Source organism: Zootoca vivipara, chromosome 1, assembly GCF_965207765.1.
Source record: "Zootoca vivipara chromosome 1, rZooViv2.hap1.1, whole genome shotgun sequence".
NCBI classification, from domain to species: domain Eukaryota; kingdom Metazoa; phylum Chordata; class Lepidosauria; order Squamata; family Lacertidae; genus Zootoca; species Zootoca vivipara.
This window is the reverse complement of record NC_142582.1, coordinates 55898642-55918973: the sequence shown is the minus strand read 5'-3', so window position 1 is coordinate 55918973 and position 20332 is coordinate 55898642. Positions and strand designations below refer to the sequence as shown.

At 42.8% G+C, this 20332-nt stretch overlaps 1 protein-coding gene across 1 annotated transcript in view; it reads right to left on the bottom strand.

Moving 5' to 3' along the window:
• Window positions 1-631: 631 nt before the first annotated feature.
• LOC118089026 (acyl-CoA 6-desaturase-like) overlaps window positions 632-20332 on the bottom strand; it is a 28101-nt gene continuing 8400 nt past the window's right edge. Inside the window, exons 3-12 of the mRNA XM_035123373.3 lie at window positions 17132-17329; window positions 16488-16589; window positions 14342-14467; window positions 11106-11166; window positions 9870-9946; window positions 9565-9662; window positions 7808-7904; window positions 6711-6790; window positions 5853-5978; window positions 632-4499 (exon numbers count right to left, since the gene is read on the bottom strand). Of these exons, the coding sequence (XP_034979264.1) occupies window positions 4448-4499; window positions 5853-5978; window positions 6711-6790; window positions 7808-7904; window positions 9565-9662; window positions 9870-9946; window positions 11106-11166; window positions 14342-14467; window positions 16488-16589; window positions 17132-17329 (1017 nt within the window). The 3' untranslated portion in view covers window positions 632-4447. The remainder of the gene's footprint in view (window positions 4500-5852; window positions 5979-6710; window positions 6791-7807; window positions 7905-9564; window positions 9663-9869; window positions 9947-11105; window positions 11167-14341; window positions 14468-16487; window positions 16590-17131; window positions 17330-20332) is intronic.

Here is a 20332-nt window from a genome sequence, read left to right as displayed (position 1 = left end):
CCTGGGTAATCTAGTTAGAAATACAATCTCAATGTGGAAATTTTATATGCTTTTGTCCAGCTCAGATATCACCTAGGAATGGATTTTAGTCCATGTTAACATCATGCATTATACAGACGGCAAAGCTAAGCAGCTCTGAGTCTGGTCAGTGCCTGGGTGGGTGACTGCCTGGGAACCGAATAGCACCACCTTGGCCTGTGATCAGAATAAATAAATATTGTCCCAATTTTATTTTTTCTTACAAACAACTTTCATTGAGTGGGGGATTTTGATATTAGATTAGGCAGGGACTGATAAGTCATTGGTAAAAGAGAGCATTTAAGCACTTGTCCCAAGTAAACGTAGTTTTTACGCATGTTTTGCAAGTATGGACAAATATACTTTGTGCTAATGTTTTGTAAGACCCTCTAAGACAAGAAGGAACACGGCTTTCAGAAAATAATTGACTCAGGACTAGTTTGATAAGAGAACCTGACAAAAAATGTGAACACAGGACTGCTAGTATTTACAACTGTCACGACTTACCTATTAACACACATGCAGATTAGTTAAGAATCAGTGCTTTAATGTCTGGGGAGCAGTGGAACATTGTCTTTCAGCAAAAGCAATGAAACACAACACACAAAGTATCTCCCAAATGCAAATGCTAATGTTTATTTCAATCACGCAATTCTGTGCTGTTTTCATGAACAAACTCAGTCAATAGAGCATGAAACTTGGGCGAAAGAGGGGTTGAACTAGATGACCCTCGTGGTCCCTTCCAACTCTATAATTCTATGATTCTAAGAATGGTCTGAATAAAGACAGCCATTGGGGCTTGTTTTAGTCAAGAGGAAAAAAATATCTATTTTAGGCTCCTTCCTGTACCTATGTTCTTTAGCACTTGCTACATTTTCACTAAAGGAATTGCTCTGTATAAGTTGCATACCGACCCCTACTTGTGTGGATTGTCCCAGCAACATTGTTTATTCTAAAGAACACCTACCTATCACTATCAGAGGATGCAACTGCCATTCCCCACAGTCATTGGCATAGCTGCCAAGTTTTCCCTTTTCTCGCGAGGAAGCCTATTCAGCATAAGGGAAAATCCCTTAAAATAAGGGATAACTTGGCAGCTATGGTCATTGACAGTACAGGTTCTCCTGCTTAAATGTTCAATAATCCACTAACTGCACAATCCTATACGTGTCTACTCAGAAGTCCCACTGAATTCATTCAGGCTTTGTCCCGGATAAGTGTGTGTATAGGATTGCAGCCTGCATTTCCCCCTAAGCCAGGTGTGGGGAACCTTTTGCCCTCCAGATGTTGCCCCATCATCTCCACCCATTGGCTGTGCTTGCTGAGGCTGATGGGCATTGTAGCCGGGTAACATCTGGAGGGCAAAACGTTCCCCACACTTGCCCTCATCTGCAATAGCCGCTATAGAAGGCGGCTATTGAGTTGAAAAGGCTGAATCCCCAGATTTCTGTGGCTAAGCAAAAAGAAATCACCTGAGCAAGATGGAATACAAGATTAGAAGGTGCTGGGGTGGAGCAAAACAAGGTAGAAAGCTGCTACAAGTATGATAGAATTTGTTCTGGAACCAAAGGTTGGGAAAACAGAACCACAAGAAAATCAGAAGACTTCAGACCAAGTGAGCTGTCCTCTTGGAAGACTGCATAGGAGATGCTACAGTACATTTTTGGGTGGTTATTCCTGCTGGAGCAGAGAAATTGAAATACATTCATGCAGGGCTTTTTTGTGACAGTATTTACTAGTTTGCAGCACCAGCACCTCTCTCTCTCTCTCTCTCTTTTGTTGCCCATGGCAGCCATTTTGTGCTGGCACCCACGGCACTTTTATCAATATATGAATACTGGCACATCATATTTTTTTAATAAAAAAAGCACTGCATTCATGGAAAGAGGCAGAGGGCATGAATCAGCCAAACTGAAGCACTTATGTAATGATTCAATACTTAATTACATGCTTAAATTGCTCAGTTGTGTTTTTTGTTTAATACTCAAGTTTGGCTTGATTATGTCCAGGTAGGTTAAGGCAATATGTAGTTGTGCTATTAACACTGTGGTGTTTACTTCCTATATTATATATCAAGGTTATAGAATATGGAATGTTCCTTTCAGTTCTGGAACCAGGGGTTTCCAGATCCTCAGCAGAAATGCTACTGAATAAAGTATGGTAGCTACACATACCCAGTGGCAAGTAAGATTTATAATACCTGCCAAATAGTCAAGAGGCACTGAATAGGCATTAGAAGCAGAAATAATTGCAATCTCCTTAACTTTTAGTTAGTAAGGACTAACCCAAAATTTCACTGGGTGTGGGCAGCAAGGTGTCTTTCTACTAATGGCCCGCTGGCATTTAAATTTGGTCATTAGTAGAAAAAGTGGATGAGCAGTGTACTTTATTTATAGTGCTAGAATTGTCAGCAGAAAGTATAAGATCCATGAATTGTGGGAAAGGTCCCAGAAACCATCCATGCCTCATTCACACATCTCATGGTTCTGGCCCATTGAGCTGGCTCACAGAATAAACTGGTTACCCATGAGAGCAGTCCCAGAAACCCCTGGAAGCATGTTCTCATGGGTGTATTTATTTGATTTATATCCTGCCATTCCTCCAAGGAGCTCAGGGTAGTATATGTGGGCTTATTCCATTTTCTTCCTCACATTCCTGTGATGCAAATTAGGGTGAGAGAAAATGACTGGCCTCATGTCGCCCTAAAAACTTCGTTGCTGAGTGAACCTAGGCCTCCTCCATTGTCCCAACGCTATTAATTGCTGCCCCAAGAGTGACCTGGGTGTTTCCACATATGACCAACAGACTTTTGCATGGATGGCAAGAGGCATGCTTCCTAAAAATCTGAGCTAGTTTTACTGAGATCATGAGCTAGACAAGGCTGCAAAAAAGGAGGAAAATCACCTAAGGTAGTTGAACTATGTAGCAACACTGTACACGAGTTACCTGGGATCTTGTCACTGTTAATGGATCCAGAAACAAATCCTGATCTTTATACATGTCTCTACCTGGCTGTAGAGAGTACCTTGTTTCATGACAGACCCTTGAAAAATCTGAGACTAGAGAAAGAATGCTCCTGTGGGCCCAGAAGAAAGTGGCCCAATTAAAGCCCATGCACACACAGCTCTGAATAAAGCTAGTCAGCTGCCCAGGCCGGGAAAAGTGGGGGAAGACTAAACCGATGGCACCTGCTTCTCATCCTGAAGCCCGGTCTGCATTTGCTCTGGAACTGCATAAGCGCAGACCTGACTGGTGAATCATGCATGCAGCAGCCATTTAAGTGCACCACCCCCATCCGGTGAGGAGCGCACATTGGAAAGCCTGCTTCCCTGCACACGTGGTCCCTAGTTGGATCAGGCTAGCTGACCCAGGGCGAATGGGAACTACACCAGTTTATATGCAGCCCCATTGCAGAGAATGGGAAGTGGCCTGCAGAAAGGTCAAGGCAAAACAAGTACGGTATATGGAATTTTGTTCAAACAGTGTGGCAACTGGAGAGAGAGAGAAGTCTGCATACATGTTCATGCGTACATGGAAAGGACCAGCTCTGAGCAAAGGAGACAGACCTGGCCTAGCTGCTTGGACCTGGGCCTTTCAGATCTCCTTTTGAAAAAGCTGAGAGCAGAGAATCCCCCCAATATACGGCAATTCTCCATTAGATTGGTGACAATATTTTGTTACTGGGTGGTTGTTGTTGTTTTTATTTTAAAAAAAACCATGCTTCTGGCATTTATTGTCTCAGCTGGAGGCTAACAAGAGTCAGATGAGAAGATCTCAAATGTCCCTTCCAATGCTAAGATTCTATGTAAGCCTATGATGCAAGGCCTGTATTTTATATGAGTTTTGCATTCAGAGGCACTTCACAAATAATGGATATTATCACAAAGATTAACTTATCTTGCCTTCTCTCCTCTTGTTTCAGCATCATTAAGGGGAAATGGGACCCAAGTCTATTAAAAAGAGCCAGTCATGATTGTTTTGCGATTCAAACATCTGCAGAAGCTTGACTGCTTTGAAAAATAAAATCTGTGTAGATGGATCAAGTACCTGAGAGTCTGGGACAGTAATAATAGTAAGTAGTAAGTCTCAGGAAGAGGAACAGGAGAGTATCTCTCCCTACTTGCTTCTTCACTCACCCTCCCTTCACAAAATACTCCCCCCCCCACCCTACTGGGCCAATTCTCAGCTATCACGTGTTCAGATCAGCATTTCCCATTCAGATTCTATGGACATTAACTGACCTGTCTGAAACCCTCTCCAATTTTAAATAGGTCCCCTGAACCCACCCCAGCATCAATTTTAAAATACAGGAAATTCCCTTCAAGCTGTGTATACACAGATACACACTGAAATTGGATGATAGGAATACATATGTGAACACCCCCAGCCCCCCCCTTGCCTAACACCTCCCCTTTGTTGAAATCCAGCTTCATTTATGGAGGTAGGCATCCAACCAGAGTGCTCCAGATTTCTTTAAGGACCTGTGGAGGAAGAAGAGGCATGGCATTCCAGTGTTGGCATGAATTCTAGAGCCCTGTTCCTGCATTTACTTGTGCACAGGATACTCACGTGCAGGGTGGGGCCATGCTTCTCAGTCCTGTTGCCTCCCTGTCAGTGCACCCCCCCCAACCTTTTCAGAGGACTGGAAAGCAAACTCTCCACACAAAGCAGGGCACACAATTGTGTGAGCATCCTGTTCACATGCAGCCCCTCCGCAGGAGCAGCTGCTTGTATGAAGTCTCGCTTTCAGACCTCCACAATCAACATGCAAAGGTCAAGGGTGGATGCAGTGTCAATGGCAATCCTACTCCTGTTGCTATATATGGGCGCCCTACGTGCAAGTAAAAACATGAATAGGGCTACACTCCTCTTCCCAAAACTGGATTTATAGGGCTTGTTGATAACAACCTATACTTAAATTGTGAATTCCACTAGCTAATTAATGATCAAGGCACATTGTCTTCCTAGACAGTTCTTCCAGTGGATTGCGCAGGAGCATTTAAATGCCTGTTAAGGTGCCTGGCATTCCAGTACTGCCTCCTTTTCTCCTTCCATTACTAGGTTCCAGCATATCATTTGTTTCATAAACAAATAGAGTATAGAGCCAGTGTGGTGTAGTGGTTAAGAGCGGTAGACTCGTAATCTGGTGAACCGGGTTCGCGTCTCTGCTCCTTCACATGCAGCTGCTGGGTGACCTTGGGCTAGTCACACTTCTCTGAAGTCTCTTAGCCCCACTCACCTCACAGAGTGTTTGTTGTGGGGAAGGAAAGGAAAGCAGAATGTTAGCCGCTTTGAGACTCCTTCGGGTAGTGATAAAGTGGGATATCAAATCCAAACTCTTCTTCTTCTTCTAAACGCTATATTTGTCAATTGCATCTTGCCCTACCTCCGTGAAAGTCAGGGCAGTACTCTACATACATTATTTCCTTATTTTTCTCTTTCATAACAACCTAGCAAAGCTGGCTGGCTTGAGCAATGGCAACTACTGTGCTTTAAAAGGAATAGGCAAGGTAATGTCAACAGGCCAAGCTCACTGAGAATTCCCAGCTCTATACATGTCTGGGGCAAATGTCTGCACAGCAGTTGAGTTGGTTGAAGGTTCTGCCAAGGATATACAGCCTTGCGATGTCTTGCCAGCTTTTCTAGATGTGCTAGGTCAGGCATAGGCAAACTTGGCCTTCCAGATGTTCTGGGACTACAACTCCCATCATCCCTGACCATTGGTCCTGTTAGCTAGGGATGATGGGAGTTGTAGTCCCAAAACATCTGGAGGGCCGAGTTTGCCTATACCTGTGCTAGGTGAACACACTGAAAATCCCCGCCCGTTCTCTTACCCAACAATGTCTGAGAATGCTTTCATGATAGGTTTTTCTTCATAAGGGACATTGTACTTGGCACAGAGGGACCTCACCAATGGTGCTATCTTGTGGTAGTTGTGGCGCGGCATCGTGGGAAACAGGCTATGGTAAAACAGAAAGGAGAAAGCTTGAGGAAGACCTCCATAGACTCTGTCCTTGGGGAAATGCGCTGCACTCACTGCCTTGCATGTTTGCTTACAGGAATAAGCAGCAAACTCTAGAAGTAGAAGAATGGACTGTACCCACTTCAGACTACAGATGGGTGGTCTCTGCTGGTAGAAAACTAGCACTGTATGGAGGAATCTGGGTTAGAACCCTAGTCCCTGATGCTGGGTTTTACTTGCAATAATTTTTTTAACATGGGAAGGCATTCAAAAGTAGCCTCCTCATCTAGTAGCTTGAAGGTGAACTTCCCTGTACATCACCTCAAGGCTCTGCCAACCCACTCTGCTGCGTGAGTGCATGGCTGGTGTGTGTGTGTGTGTGTGTGTGTGTGTGTGGTCAGCGCAGACAGTCCAGCACTGAAACATTAGCAGAAGTCATCCAAACTTCCTGAGCAATTGTTTTCTGCTTTTTGTATCTAACACTGGGGTTTTATTTAAACCATATTGTAATTTTATGTTCTTTTGCTGTTAGGCACTGTAGCCACTTAGTGTGCAAGTGTGGGATAGAAAGAATTATTTCAAAAATAACAACAAGGTAATAATTACTGTACCTTGCTCTTCGCCCTTCCTTTTTTATGGGTTTCCAGTTCCCCCAGGGGGTTTCTATTGCATCTTATAGGGTCTATTCTTTCTAGCAAAGTTCCTGCAGGCCCAAACATTGCATACTTACTGGTGCTCTATTTGAAAGTTCAGGTGTCCACTGAACCAGTCATTGAAAAAGGATTGTTCAATGTTGCAGGTAGCTGCCAACTGCAAAATTCAAGGAGACGAAACAGTGAATCTTAATGAAGCCCAAACTTGGAAGCAGATCAAGTGGATTTAATAACAAGCTCTTCTCTTCTCTCACTGCCTATGGTTGTAATGCCACACTCTGCCATCTTCTACTCTAAAGCCACAATCCAAGGAAGTCTCAGATTGCACCTGTTTACACAGGAATTCCCTTGATCTCTCTACCAGTCTCCGGTTTTAATTGCCGTGTTGTTTTAAGGGGATTGTTTTATTCCCTCTTTTAATTATGAATGTTTATATTTCAATGTTTGTGTCACTGGTTTTTATATTTTCAAAATTGCTAAGAAGCCCATTTTGGCACAAAGAGGTTTAATAAATTAAGAAATAATAGTCATGTTTAAATGAGGGCCATCTAATTTAAGCAAATGTTCTTCCCATGGCCACTGCAATGCTTAAATAGGCCCATCAGTTTTGGAAGCCTGAACCAAGAAATCTAACGTTGGAAATAGTTATAACATGTGGTTGGGAGCCACTTCAAATATACCTTTTATAGATGGCAGCAAAGAACTTCACAGAAGTCTGTAGTGCAGCTGTTAGAAATATGACATTCACCCATATATCAATGGGGAATGGGCTATCTCCCACCAAAAATGTAACTTTAAGGGTTAGTTATGGCAGAGGTCAGGAGCAATTGGAGGAGGGGGTTGCTGCTGCTCTGCATATGGCCTACCAGCAGCAGTCACTGCTCCTTATTGGGAGGGAGAAGGGGGAAGCTGCTGGGCGCTATGTGGGTGCATCGACAGAGACCATCTGCTACTCCCGCTGACTGCAGAGCACCAAACTTCCTCAGTTAGCTTTATTTTTAGAGGAATCCCATGACACGGACACAATGGCTTACGTTTTCCCCCAGCATGATTTTAGAAACCACGGTGCCATCCCATGCGTGTTTGATCAGAAATCCCACCAGGTTCAGTGGCGCTTGCTGTCTCGTTAAGGCTGTGTAAGATTTCAGTAGTTTACTTTAGCAACCCAGTTTACCTGAGCACTGAGCCAATCTCTGTGCTTGTCATTGTCAATTTCCATTGGGATGTGATTCATCTGTGTGACCCATACAAACCAGTGACTTTCCATGAACCTTAAAAAAGGACAAGGGGGGGGGGAGACAAAAACCACACAATTCAGCCTCGTCTATCTGGATAGATTAATCCTTGGACAAAACTGTGCTCTGTTAGTGCAGGAGAAATGGAATTCTTGCCTGAATAATCAAAGGAAAGCCTCCCCCATTCTGTACAGACGAACATCTTAGTGGTTGCTAGGTTTTCCGGTGGAAAGGGTAATTGGCATGTTGCTTCCCCTTTCTATATTGTGAGACACTTTCCATTTACTTATTTAATAATTTGCATGTTCATTTTCTGTCCTAAGCAGAGACAAGACAGCTGTTCATTTGGGATAAAAGAATGTTGTTGGACTGCAGTTCCCATCATCCCTAGCCATTGCCCATGCTGGCTGTGTGGCTAATGGGAGCTGAAGTCCAACTACATCTATTGGCCATCAATTCCCTGCCCCTGCTGCAGCCAGGTAGCCTGTATTTTAATCAGCTCAAAGAAGTAGTGACCTGGCTATGAAAACCCCCAAACAATAGACACCCCAGCTTCATAGCAGACTGTGTTTCTCATATTTACTCCTGGCAACAGTACTTGGGAAGGAGGTGAAACTGGAATTTTCCACTGGACTGCTTGACATTTTTTTGTATCTTCTCCAAGGGATTTCGTCAGTGACAATTATAGCAGCAGAAAGGACTGGTTCGTACATGATTATTTTTTCACTTGATAATGGGAGCTTATCTGAACAGCCTAACACAGATACACTAACAGATTCCCCTCAAGCACAGGGCTGCTAAATGGGGGGAGTTCACCAGATTCATAGGATAGACTGTCATTTATCCAAAGAGTCTGATTATATATATATATATATATATATATATATATATATACACACACACACACTCTGCATACTGTTACCTTAATAATATTACTATTTGTCATAGGATCAATTCAGAAATGCATAAATGAAGACAAATGAATGGGGTTTTTTTTGAAGGAATGTGAGCTGTTATCAGAGGAACAGCTGCTGATGGCTATCTGAAATACACAGGATTGAAAATACTGGAGTATGGGATGGCAACGCAACATTCCTTGGAAGAAGAATGTCACATTTCAGGAAAGTTGTACTCATTTGCCTAGAGGTACCCCAGTGGGGGCATGAAAATCCATGCAAAAGAACTTGCATTCTTAAGAACGAGAAGCACCATGATGAGGGTGACAATGAAAAGACCTTGGAATCCTGAGGCTTGCCATGCAATCCCAAACCTTCTAGTTCAAAGAACAGATCCAAACATGCTTTGCAACCATCTCTGGTAACTAAATCCCTGCAGAACATGTGTGAATGTGTTGAATGTTTGAGAACTCTTGAATAAATAAAACTAATGAAGCACTTTTGAAAACTGTGCAGTCCTGCTCCTCTGATCTCTGCATTCACGGCACAGCATTTGGTGTACAGTAAACAAGCTCACAGGGAAACATGCCCTCAGAAAGAGAGAGCTAAAAGGGAGCAATAAGTGGGATGGGATGGGATGCAACAAAGCCTGAGGTAGAACAACTCAGCAAAGATAATACAGCGTAGTAGACCAAAGATGGATGACGGAAAGAGGTAGAAACAGTGTGATTAGGCTACTCTGAAGACACTCCTTGGTTCCACTGTTGGAAAGAGGAGGTTCAGCAAGAGGGAAACTCTACCTGACAAAGGTGAGGAGACACAGGGATCCCAGGACTCCATAGAAGGGGATATATATGGTGAAATAGCGTAGGTAGTAACTGAAGGCCCAGGCCAGGTCCTGAGGAGAAAAGGAAGAGTTTACGTGTTGCAAGGGATAATGCTGCCTCCCTCCTTCCACCAGTGCTCACTTCCACAGAATATGCAGAGAGATGCCTCTTCATTTCCCCCAGGAAGATCTCCTTGGAGTGGCCCAGGCCATTCAACTCCAGTGGAATGAATGGGTTTTAATGAAGGCAATGCAGGATACGGAAGATCTTTCACTTACCGCCCAGAATTTGTGTCTGAACATGGTCATGAAGATTTGCATTTGGAAGTAAACTGGAATGAGGAGAGGTGGAAAAACTGAAAGGAAAACCAGAAGGTATTAGAGGAGGCAGGCAGGCACGAAACATAAAATGGCACCCTGCGGCTGGACAATGACCTTAACATGAAAGTTAGGGTCTGGAGGGAAGTGCTATCACTCTGGGAAAACATAGCAAGAGATTCCTGTTTCAGTCTGCGTTCCATCCACCATCTCAAGATGTTAAAGAGACTAGGATACCTCTGTGCCATTCCAGGAAGGCCCAGTGCTTCTACTTGCAACCAGTTCAGCTATATAGAAAACAGCAACCACCCATTTTTACTAGCATTCTGAACCACTTCAAAGTCCAGGCGGGTAATGCTAACTTTGAATTATCCACTAGGACAAATGAATCCCCGAATGTAGGAACTAGCACCTCAGTTTTAGAATAGCTAGCTCTCTGGGTACAGAGAATTTTTGACATGTGGAAATATTTAAAAATGACACTCTGAAATGCTGTAGTCCCAAGAGAGTTCTATTGATGCTTGCTTTTAATAAAGCAGCTCTTCCTTGATCTGCAATAACATATCTTGTTCCTAGTTTAACTAGAGTTTATAGACCAATAACACTTATTCTTCACATTGCAAGAACCACCTGTAAAAAATATGATGGCGCTCCATCTTTTCTTTAATAGAGTTGTGTGGAGTTGCATCATTTATGCCACACTAGCTAGTGTGGTGCAGTAGTTAGCAAGTTGGACTAGGTCTCCCAAGACCTAAGTTCAAATCCCTACTCAGCAATGAAGATCATTGGATGCAATCAGTCACTTCTCAGCCTAACCTACATTGCAGGATTGTTGTGAGGATAAAATGGAGTACGTGGGGAGAAGAACCATGTATACTGCTTTGAGTTTATTGTTGGAGGGGTGGGATAAAAATGAAACAATGGCAGAAAGGATAGAGTCGAGAGAGAGATATGTGGCATGGTTCTGACTGGATTCCATGAGTTTCTAAATATGGAATACAATGAACGCTCAGAAGTGAATGAAAGGAGATCTATCCCATTGCTGCACATCAGAAATGTAGCAGGAGGGCTCTTAATACCTACACAGGGAGGGGCTTGTTATGAAATAAAGAATAACTCTTTAATCACAAAGGAATTACAAGCAGGCTCCTGCCTGCACCTACATGTAGGAAAGTGAAAGGATATGGAGATACTCACCAAAAAAGAAGTATTCGTGCTGATGGTTATATGGGAAGTATTTCAGCTTCTTCTTTCCATACTGAGGAAAAAGGGGGGGAAAGGACCTTCTCAGTGGTAGCTCCACAATTGTGGAACTCACTTTCCAGGGAGATTTGCCAAGCTCCCTTTCCTTTTAGGTCTTTTAGGTGTATTTCAAAGCCTTCCCGTTTCAGAAAGCCTGTTAGGGTTACAATCCTAGGTACACTTGCCTAGGAGCAAGTCTGATTGTAATTGTCTTTGTTTTAGTGGACAGTTATTTAAATTGTTATTATGCTTCTTGTATTGTTGTCATATTGATTTTGTTAGTGTTTGAAATTGTATTTGTATCACAATATTGTAAGCTTTTTTCTGACGATAGAGGATTATATCCACTCATTTAAGCCCACTTGTTATTACGTTTCATTTCTTCTATAATTCCCCCAACCCCCACAAGAACCCCTAATACAGTACCGTATTTACTTGAGTCTAATGCGCCATTGAATCTAATGTGCGCCTCAATTTTCAAAACCTTGAAACAAACAAAAAAGTATATGCTGGCAAATGTAAATGCGCAAATGTAATTTGGCCAAAAAAGGTGAACATTAGATTCAAGTAAATACGGTAAATACAGTCAGGTTTTTAAATATCCACTTTTCTTGTCAGCTGTGGTAAGAATTCATCAGGCAACAAGTTACCACCACCACCATCATTTTATTATTTATACCCCGCCCAGCATATGGGAGGGGGAAATGGAAGGGGGACTGAGGGAGGGGAATGTGTCCCCAGCAATCATTCCGAGCTTCCAAAACCATGGTTTTAGCAAGATGGGATCTAGGCTCTATGCATAGTGGAGATGGCAGAACTCCTTTACCATTCTCCACAGTTCACAGTATGGTGGCTCTTTCCTCAATTTTGGAAAACTGAAATGACACCACTTTCTTTTAAAGGTTTGTAGTTGGAAAACAGCACACGTATTTCTTGAGTCTGCTGGCTCAAACCAATTGCTTCACCTTCGCAAAGGTCAGATGAATGCCAATTTTCTGCTTAGATGGACCGGATGATATACTGACACTTATGTGCATGGAAAAAAGGAAAACCAGCCTCTTCATCTTCACAACTTTCTATGTTCTGCTAAACCATTTTTCAGTTTTTATTGCTGCTCTTGTTGTTATTATTGTTATCATAATCACCATTTATAAATAATGATATTATTTTTAAATGTTGCACGTTGTACAGTCTGTGCCTGCAGGCTCACAATCTGACAGACACAACGCTAAGAAGAGAGCAAGCAAATTCAGGCACCTGTAGATAAGGCTACAATTATCAGCTTGGAAATGGACCGGTGTTAATTTTGTCTGAACATAATGAATCAGGCCAAATCAAGCAGTGTTCCTCGAGGGCACACAGCGCCCTAGACACCATGATCAAACAGCATTCCTCTACGACACAAGGCACAACCTGTACACAACCATGCCCAGTTTGCGCCATCCCTGTTTACTTTGAAAATATTCAGTGCACTCCTACCGGCTGAGGCTTTGGATTTAATGGCAAGCATCTTCTTAGTATGTGATGCAACAGCACACAGAGCGTTGCCAATTCAGGGTTGCCGTGGCAACCATTTTGCAGAGCTCCACTGAAAACTGTGTTTATTTCTACTGGCTGAAGATCATTCTTTGCAGTTTTGAACCAGAGCAAACGTGTTCCAAGAAAACAACCCATCACAAGGGCAACATACAGCTGCAGCGCCCCAACATTATCAAAAAATGTATCAAAGAATAACATCTTACTGCCCCCTTTTCTTTCCCACCTATAGGAGGTCTATTTCCTGTTTTCTTAGAGGTGGTTCTCATATTGGAAGGTGCAGGTGTGCTCTTGCAAGTCACATCTTTAGCTGAGGATAAGTGCACACCTAAGAGTGGGAGAGTAGTGGGAGAGCATCTGGCCTTGAATGCAGGAGGTCCCTGTTTCAATCCCCAGCATCTCCAGGCAGGGCTGGGAATGTCCCCCATCTGAAACACTGAACAGCTACTGCCAGTCAGTGTAGACAATATTGGCAAGATCCAGTCCTCAAAGCAGGCAGTGAGCTTTCCTTAGAGCTTTCCCTATTTAGGGAAGTTTCTAATGTTTATGTTTTATCGCTTTACTATTGTTGTTGTTGTTGTTGTTGTTATACTGTTGGAAACCGCCCAGAGTGGCTGGGGTATAAATAATAATAATAATAATAATAATAATAATAATAATAATTATTATTATTATTATTATTATTATTATTATTATTAAAGGTGCAGCTTCATTCTAGGTGAGTCTTCTGCAAACCAGCCACGTAGAGTAGCCAAACTTTGCTATCACATGGAAGTATGATTGTAGGAAGGATGGCCTCACTATTTAACAGTAGCACCAAATGGCCAGTTCCATACATGAATGAAACAGCCTTCAACGCAAGATGTGACTGGTTTTTAGGAGAACTCTAAAGACTTTTTCCCCCGGTCAGCTTTTGGATGAAGATTGGTCAGTTTTATTCTGGTGATGCTGTGCAAAACACCATGTTTTCAGGTGTGCTGTGCTGTAGATTATGATTTTATGGTTTTAATAATTTGTATTTTAATGTGTTGTGATCTGCCTTGGGCGGGCTAGCCCTGAAAAGCAGCCTATAACTAATATAATAATAAAACCATGTTGTTGTTATCGTTGTTTGTGGATAGTCTCCCAGTCAGTGGCTCTGTCATCCAAATCCAAGGTTGTGCCTAATGAAGTCATCCCATTATTAGCACAAGGGGTTCCGCTATGCAACAGGACTTCCTCCCCCTTCTCTCTCCTTGCATTCCCCCAATCCTCCAGAGCAGATGGGGGGGGGCAAGAGGCTTACAGGGAGAGGAAGTCCCATCACATGGGTGGAAGTCTTTGCACTAATGAGACAGCCTTGTTTGATACAACCCATAACATTTAATTCATATCCAACTGGTATGAAATTCAGAGCCCTAAAACTGGTAGGGTCAGCATTAAGCCATGGATTAGAATATGGATGACAGTTTTTCCCTACAAAGCTTGACCAGTCACAAAGTCCAGATAAACTGGCCTGCGAAAGAGTTTTGCCCCTTTTGTTTCCTAGTCATTGAGGTGCCACATAACTCTGCTGGGTTCCCGTACCCCCACAAACATGCTAAGCAGGTTCCCAACTCTTGGAAACAAACAGCTTCAGTGTAAACGCAACTTGATTTCACCCCCCCTCTTCTTACCTCGACAGGCTGTGTGTCTCCCAGGACAAAGAGGTGTACCATGTTCACATCTGGGTCCTTCTTGAAGATGTTTGGCTTCGCATGGTGCTGGAAGTGACGGTGATTCCACCAGTTTGCTGAGGCACCCTGCAGGGGGAAAAAGATTTGCACGGTACATGGGGGACTCTGCTTTTTCAATACATTCGTGTACACAAAAAGATGCCATGCAATATTATAATAATGAAAGGGGCTGGGAATTAGGTGTAATAGTCAATTTGGCTCCCTCGAACTCTTGGCTCCTTTTTCCTCTTGAGGTTTGAGTACCAAACGCCGGACCAGAAGGCCAGCTTGCTGCTCATCAGCTGGTTGTTGGTGCTCCTCCAGATCATTTCCAAAAACTCAGGACAGAAAGCCTTTGCTCACAACGAAGCTTTCAATTCCAACCCCAGGCCATGTTTATGGAAAGCAAGTACAACACCCTATTCATAGACCCTGGAGGTCCCCAGAGAAAAGCAAGGAAGCCTACAGCTAGGAGCAAACAATGTGGGCATTATTGAGAAATTAGCCAGTCCCAAAAGCCTTATCTGGATTTTATGTGGCAAGGATAAATTGCTCCAGCCAGCATTCCTTACTGCTCCATGGTTAGTGTTCTTGAATGAGAATCTGAAAGGAGGCACTTAAAAGAAAGGCCATGAATGTCCATTCCAGGTGATGCTAGTCTTGCTGCTCTGTGTCTTTAACAGTCACCTGGTAACTGCAGCAACAAAGCTTTTCCTGGCACTTTATCTCCATACCAGGAAAAGCTTACCGTAATCTGCTTTCCATCTGTGTGTCAGGTTGCTGCTTGCCTGCCAGGCACAGGCCCTCTGTTGGTTAAAAAGGTGGTAACTATTATTGGCTCGATCCTTATCTTCTGCCATAGCTCTTCAGCCTATTAATGGATTCTTGCAAGAACTGATTTCCTCACCTTGAGCTCTTGAGCCTCTAAACTCATTGTATTTACTGTGAAATCTCTTGGACTCAGATCTTCCAGCTTCTGAGTTCTGAATTTATAAAATCCCTCACTTCGGGCAAAACAGGTGGGATATGCTTCTGCACAAACTCATTGTTTACTTTGATCCTGCAATGTCCACACACTGATTCCATTATTATTTTCAATTTTATACATTTAAATTATTTTACAATCATTTTAATATTTCAAAACTTGACTTCCTTCCCCCTCTTTCTGCAGTTCCTTAGATTTATCTTTAATATTTTCTGCATATCCAAATTAACTTAATTTGCTCATTTATTCATCTACTTTATATGTATACTCTTATAAAACTGCAGGTTATTACAATAATCCTGCCAGTGTTCTTATCTGCTTACAGTTTATTTGTAAAAAGTTTGTTTGGTTTTTATCTTTATTAATCTAAAACCTACTACCTCACCAATTTTTTAAAAATCTCTTTTAATTCTTTTGGGATTGACTCTATTGGATCTTCTACAGATATTACCATGTCGTCTGCAAATGCTTTTAATTTATATTGTCTCTGTCCCACTCTTATACCTTTAATATCTTGATTATATCTTATTCTTTGAGCCAATACTTCCAAAACTATTATAAACAACAAAGGTGACAACGGGCAGCCTTGTCTTGTTCCTTTAGTTATTTTACAATTCTCCATCAGGATTCCTTAACAAACTTAAAGGGAATAATATAGTCATACAAGTTTGACTGTGGCTAATGGTTTGGATTTTGAAGCGCATTTTTAAAAATATATATATTGCTTGAGACACATTTATTTCAGTTCACAAGCTATACCCCTCTGTGTGCACAACAACCCACAGAATAGATCTAGAATAGATTCATTTCAGCTTATTCCTTGCTAAAGCAATCAGACACAAGAGCTAGAATTTACTGTTTTTTATCACGTGGAAGAGTGAGGTAAGCTGGCCTCCAGCTAAGATTGTCCTGCTCTTTTTGTCCTGCTCCCTTAAAAGCTGCATGACAGGCAGAATTCCAACAGGCACAGCACTTCCCAGTGATGGGGAATGCATGATCCTTGGGATCTTTGTCAGTTTTGCAGTTTTAAAAGACACAGTCCTACCAGGAGAAAGATTGCCACCTTAACCCCATCATATCTTACTGCAGCTACTGTATTTCCTTAATGGGAAATGACCTTACCTTCAAGTGACCGATCACAAACTTATGAACTAAGTGGTTCCATGCAGACTTCTTAAACACAGAGAGGTGTCCAAAGTCATGCTGTAGCCATCCAGCCTGGGCCTTGGGAGGAAAGCGAATGATCATGAGAGAGAGGAAAGGCACCCCTAAGAGAAGCTTTATATCAAAACCTAACTATAAGTGCTTTCTCTTCAGTTTCCTTTACATTAATGGTTCCCAAACTCCCTCACCCCACCCTGGACCACTTGAAAATTGTTGCAGGGCTTTGTGGACCACTGAATGATTTCCCTGCCTGTTCTAGCAATTGTAATTGCTGTGTTAAATGCTGTATGATTTTTTAAAATTGTTCTTTTATTGCTTATTTTATTTCTTACATATTGTGTTTCATTACAATACAAATTGTAGGTTTATTTTTGAGGGTATTTTGATTCAGTTGTATTATAATATTGTAATAGGGAACGAAACACAACACAGTATTAAAGATGGCCCACCCTTCCAGTAACGATTGGCAATTATCAAGTTACAAGTTGTTTCATGCTATCTTCAGTGCCTTTTTGAAGCAGTGACAGTATGCAGCTTTCAAGGCATGGATGAACTAGGAGGCAGATGGCTGCCCATTCAATATCCATAGAACAAAGTTTCACCTGGGAAACTGCAAGGATGATGGCAAGGAGGAAGGTTGTAATCCAGTTAGTACCACAGTATGAAACCATAAGCCAAGCCAGAGCCTCCATCACAAGGATATGGCCCAAGTAAAGAGAAAAAAACACAGGATCTGCTTGGAATAAGTTCATGTCTTCTGCTGTCTTCCTCAGGGCACGGAAATCTTCCACCAATTGAGACTGCAAAGTAGAAATAAAGGATATTAAAAGAGGTCCTCTAGACACACAAATTTTCTCTGGATTGCAAATACTGTAAAAGAAAATTATATGCCAGCATTTTTGGCAACAGCAAGATGGCTCTCCCTCTTTGTACAAATGCATCTCTCCTGATGAGAAAGAACACGAAACAGACCCTCCCACACACAAACATCCAGAAAAGCCCACCCATGAGTGAAGGAAGTGCCTGCCATTTCCACACACACCCCCCAATTTATTTTGTCTATTTCCCCCCTCCTTTAAAAAACAACAATAATCCAAAAACTACACAAGAAAGGGTCATTATAACCTTGGCAAGGGTACAATGCTGAAGTTTCCTAAGGAAACTGGGGTGAAGTGGGGGGGGGGAGTCTGTAGATAGTTGGGCAAACTCAGTTCTGCAAAACTGTGGCAATACTGCAGCATAAAACTCAACCATTTTCCAACTGCCCCTGCCTGCAGCCCCAATTTGTTTTCCAAAATACCCCTTTCTGCGGCAATAGATTTTGGAACAGCACAGCCTCTGTTTGCAGCGAGCAGCACCCAAGACTCTCAGGGTTTGTCATTGCACCGCACCGACTGCGAATGCACCCTAGAGCAGCTTTGCAACGGGGGGGGGGGGGGGACTAGTCCAGATTTCTTTCAGAGAATCTGGTCTGCCATTATTGAACTCCACATGGAAGAGTCTCTGATTAGCTTTCTAGGAAAGCCTGCCACCTGCTGAAATGTAGTCTGAACCGCTATTCCCTTTGGCATAGGAAGCCCTGAGCTCTGCAGAGTGGTGTTCCCGAGGGAAAGCAGCTCAGAAGCACCTGCAGGTTAATGTTCAGACACCGGCTGGCTGTCATCAATGCAGTCATCCAAGAACGAGAGGCAGCAGAAAGGGCTTCCTTTTTGCAATCAGCCAAGTGGGACGAAGTGCCTGAATAATTGATAGCCGGAGCGTTTGGGATCTGAGGGGCCCTGAGTGACACGGCGACGTGGGGCCCGATGGGAAAGGCATCTGTGGATCCTGTTTGCAAAGCTGCCCTCCAGGCCAGAGCTCAAAATTTCAGATTATGAGAGATCTACGCATGGCTGGTTTCCTATCGTTTGGAATATATATATGGACAACTGGTTTGGTATGTGGCCTGTTGTTCTGGGAACAGGCTCCTGGCAGGCCCATGAAAATTCTCTGGACGTTTTATGTTACTTGGTTAATTTACATTCGGAGCTCTTTGTTTCTTTGCAACACTACCCCTCCTCCTCCCTGCCTCTCTTGTATGCATCCTCTTCTATACCTAGGCCTTGTGTGAGGTTTTCCTTCAGAATATTGATTCTGTGACATAATAGCAACTCAGCTAATCTCTCTCTCTGCGTGTGTATGTGTAAAAGACACAAGTTTATTTCCAGCTGGCTCTTTTTCCTGTCTCCCTCCTTCTGGTGTTTCCCTTTTTATTTTCTAATAGCTCTTCCCCCCTCCCCCCGCTTCTCTCTCCCTGCTTGTTTCTTGCAGCCTGCTTTCTTCAGGACTACATTTATCTTTATCGTAAACCCTTCCCCCCCCAATTGTATGGCATTTGCATGTACTTTTGTTTAATGTTAAGTCGCTTGGAGACCTTAGGGTGACTAGCAACTAATAAGCTTAATAAATAAATAATAAATTATCCGCACATTAAAGACAGTCAGAAGCACTCCTGAAGCCACATGTCTCTGGAGATGTGTCCCTCCCCATTCCTCATTAAAGCATCTAACAAAACAGCTCATCTAATAGCTAGGGGTGGTTTTCAAATGGAAAGTTAATTGCAAACCTGTGTCTGCCTCATGCTTTATTCTTTACAATTCCTTTTCTTTTTTCTTTTCTTTTCTTTTCTTTTCAGACTGTGTGACCTTGGGTGGTGGTGGAATTATCGTCATAATTTTCCATCAAATCATTGTCCTAGTTCTTTTTGGAGGATTCTAAGATTTAGCATTTATTAAGCAAAGTCAATGTTGGTAGGTTGGGCTTATATTGTCCTAAGCCCCTTTGAGAAACGGGAAACCTCTAAACCTGAAGTTTACTAAATATTCCACCTTCCCTAAAACTCCCCCCCACATACAGCAAAAGGAGGTAGCAGTAGACTCCAGGGGTATAGTAAAGGGTAAAGGGGACCCCTGACCATTAGGTCCAGTCGTGACCGACTCTGGGGTTGCGCGCTCATCTCGCATTATTGGCTGAGGGAGCCGGCGTATAGCTTCCAGGTCATGTGGCCAGCATGACAAAGCCACTTCTGGCAAACCAGAGCAGCACATGGAAACGCCGTTTACCTTCCCGCTGTAGCGGTTCCTATTTATCTACTTGCATTTTGACGTGCTTTCGAACTGCTAGGTTGGCAGGAGCTGGGACCAAGCAACGGGAGCTCACCCCGTCACAGGGATTCGAACCGCCGACCTTCTGATCAGCAAGCCCTAGGCTCAGTGGTTTAACCACAGCACCACCTGGGGTATAGTATCTCAGTTCAAATAAAGCAAAGGCAAGCTGAAACCCAAGAAGTCTTGCAGTACCAGTTCTTCCTATTGGTCTACAGTGTCAAATATCCACTGTATTACAACCCTTGATACAGTTCTGGATGGTAGTATTTAATCCTCGGATGAATCAAATATATGTTCTGTCCTTTCTTTGACACCTCAATCCTATAATGTATTTTATGGCCCTATAGAAATGTCTACACAGAAACCCTGAATCTGGTGTTACGGCATAATCATTGTGCTGATATTTTCTGTGTTTTCTAATGCAATCCTGTTCTCTTTCTTGGGTAGCCATAGACTAGTTTAAACTCTGATCAGTATACCTGTGTAGTCTCAAGGTATATTACTTTGCAGGAAAATATTGAATTTGTGCCTGCATCCTCCACGTGCATGCCACTGTCACTGGTTCATGCCTATCCACACACAAAGAACTCCCAGAGCTTGGTGAGGTAGGACTGCACTTTGCAAAAGCCAGGCTAGGGTTACCATATTTAAAAAAAA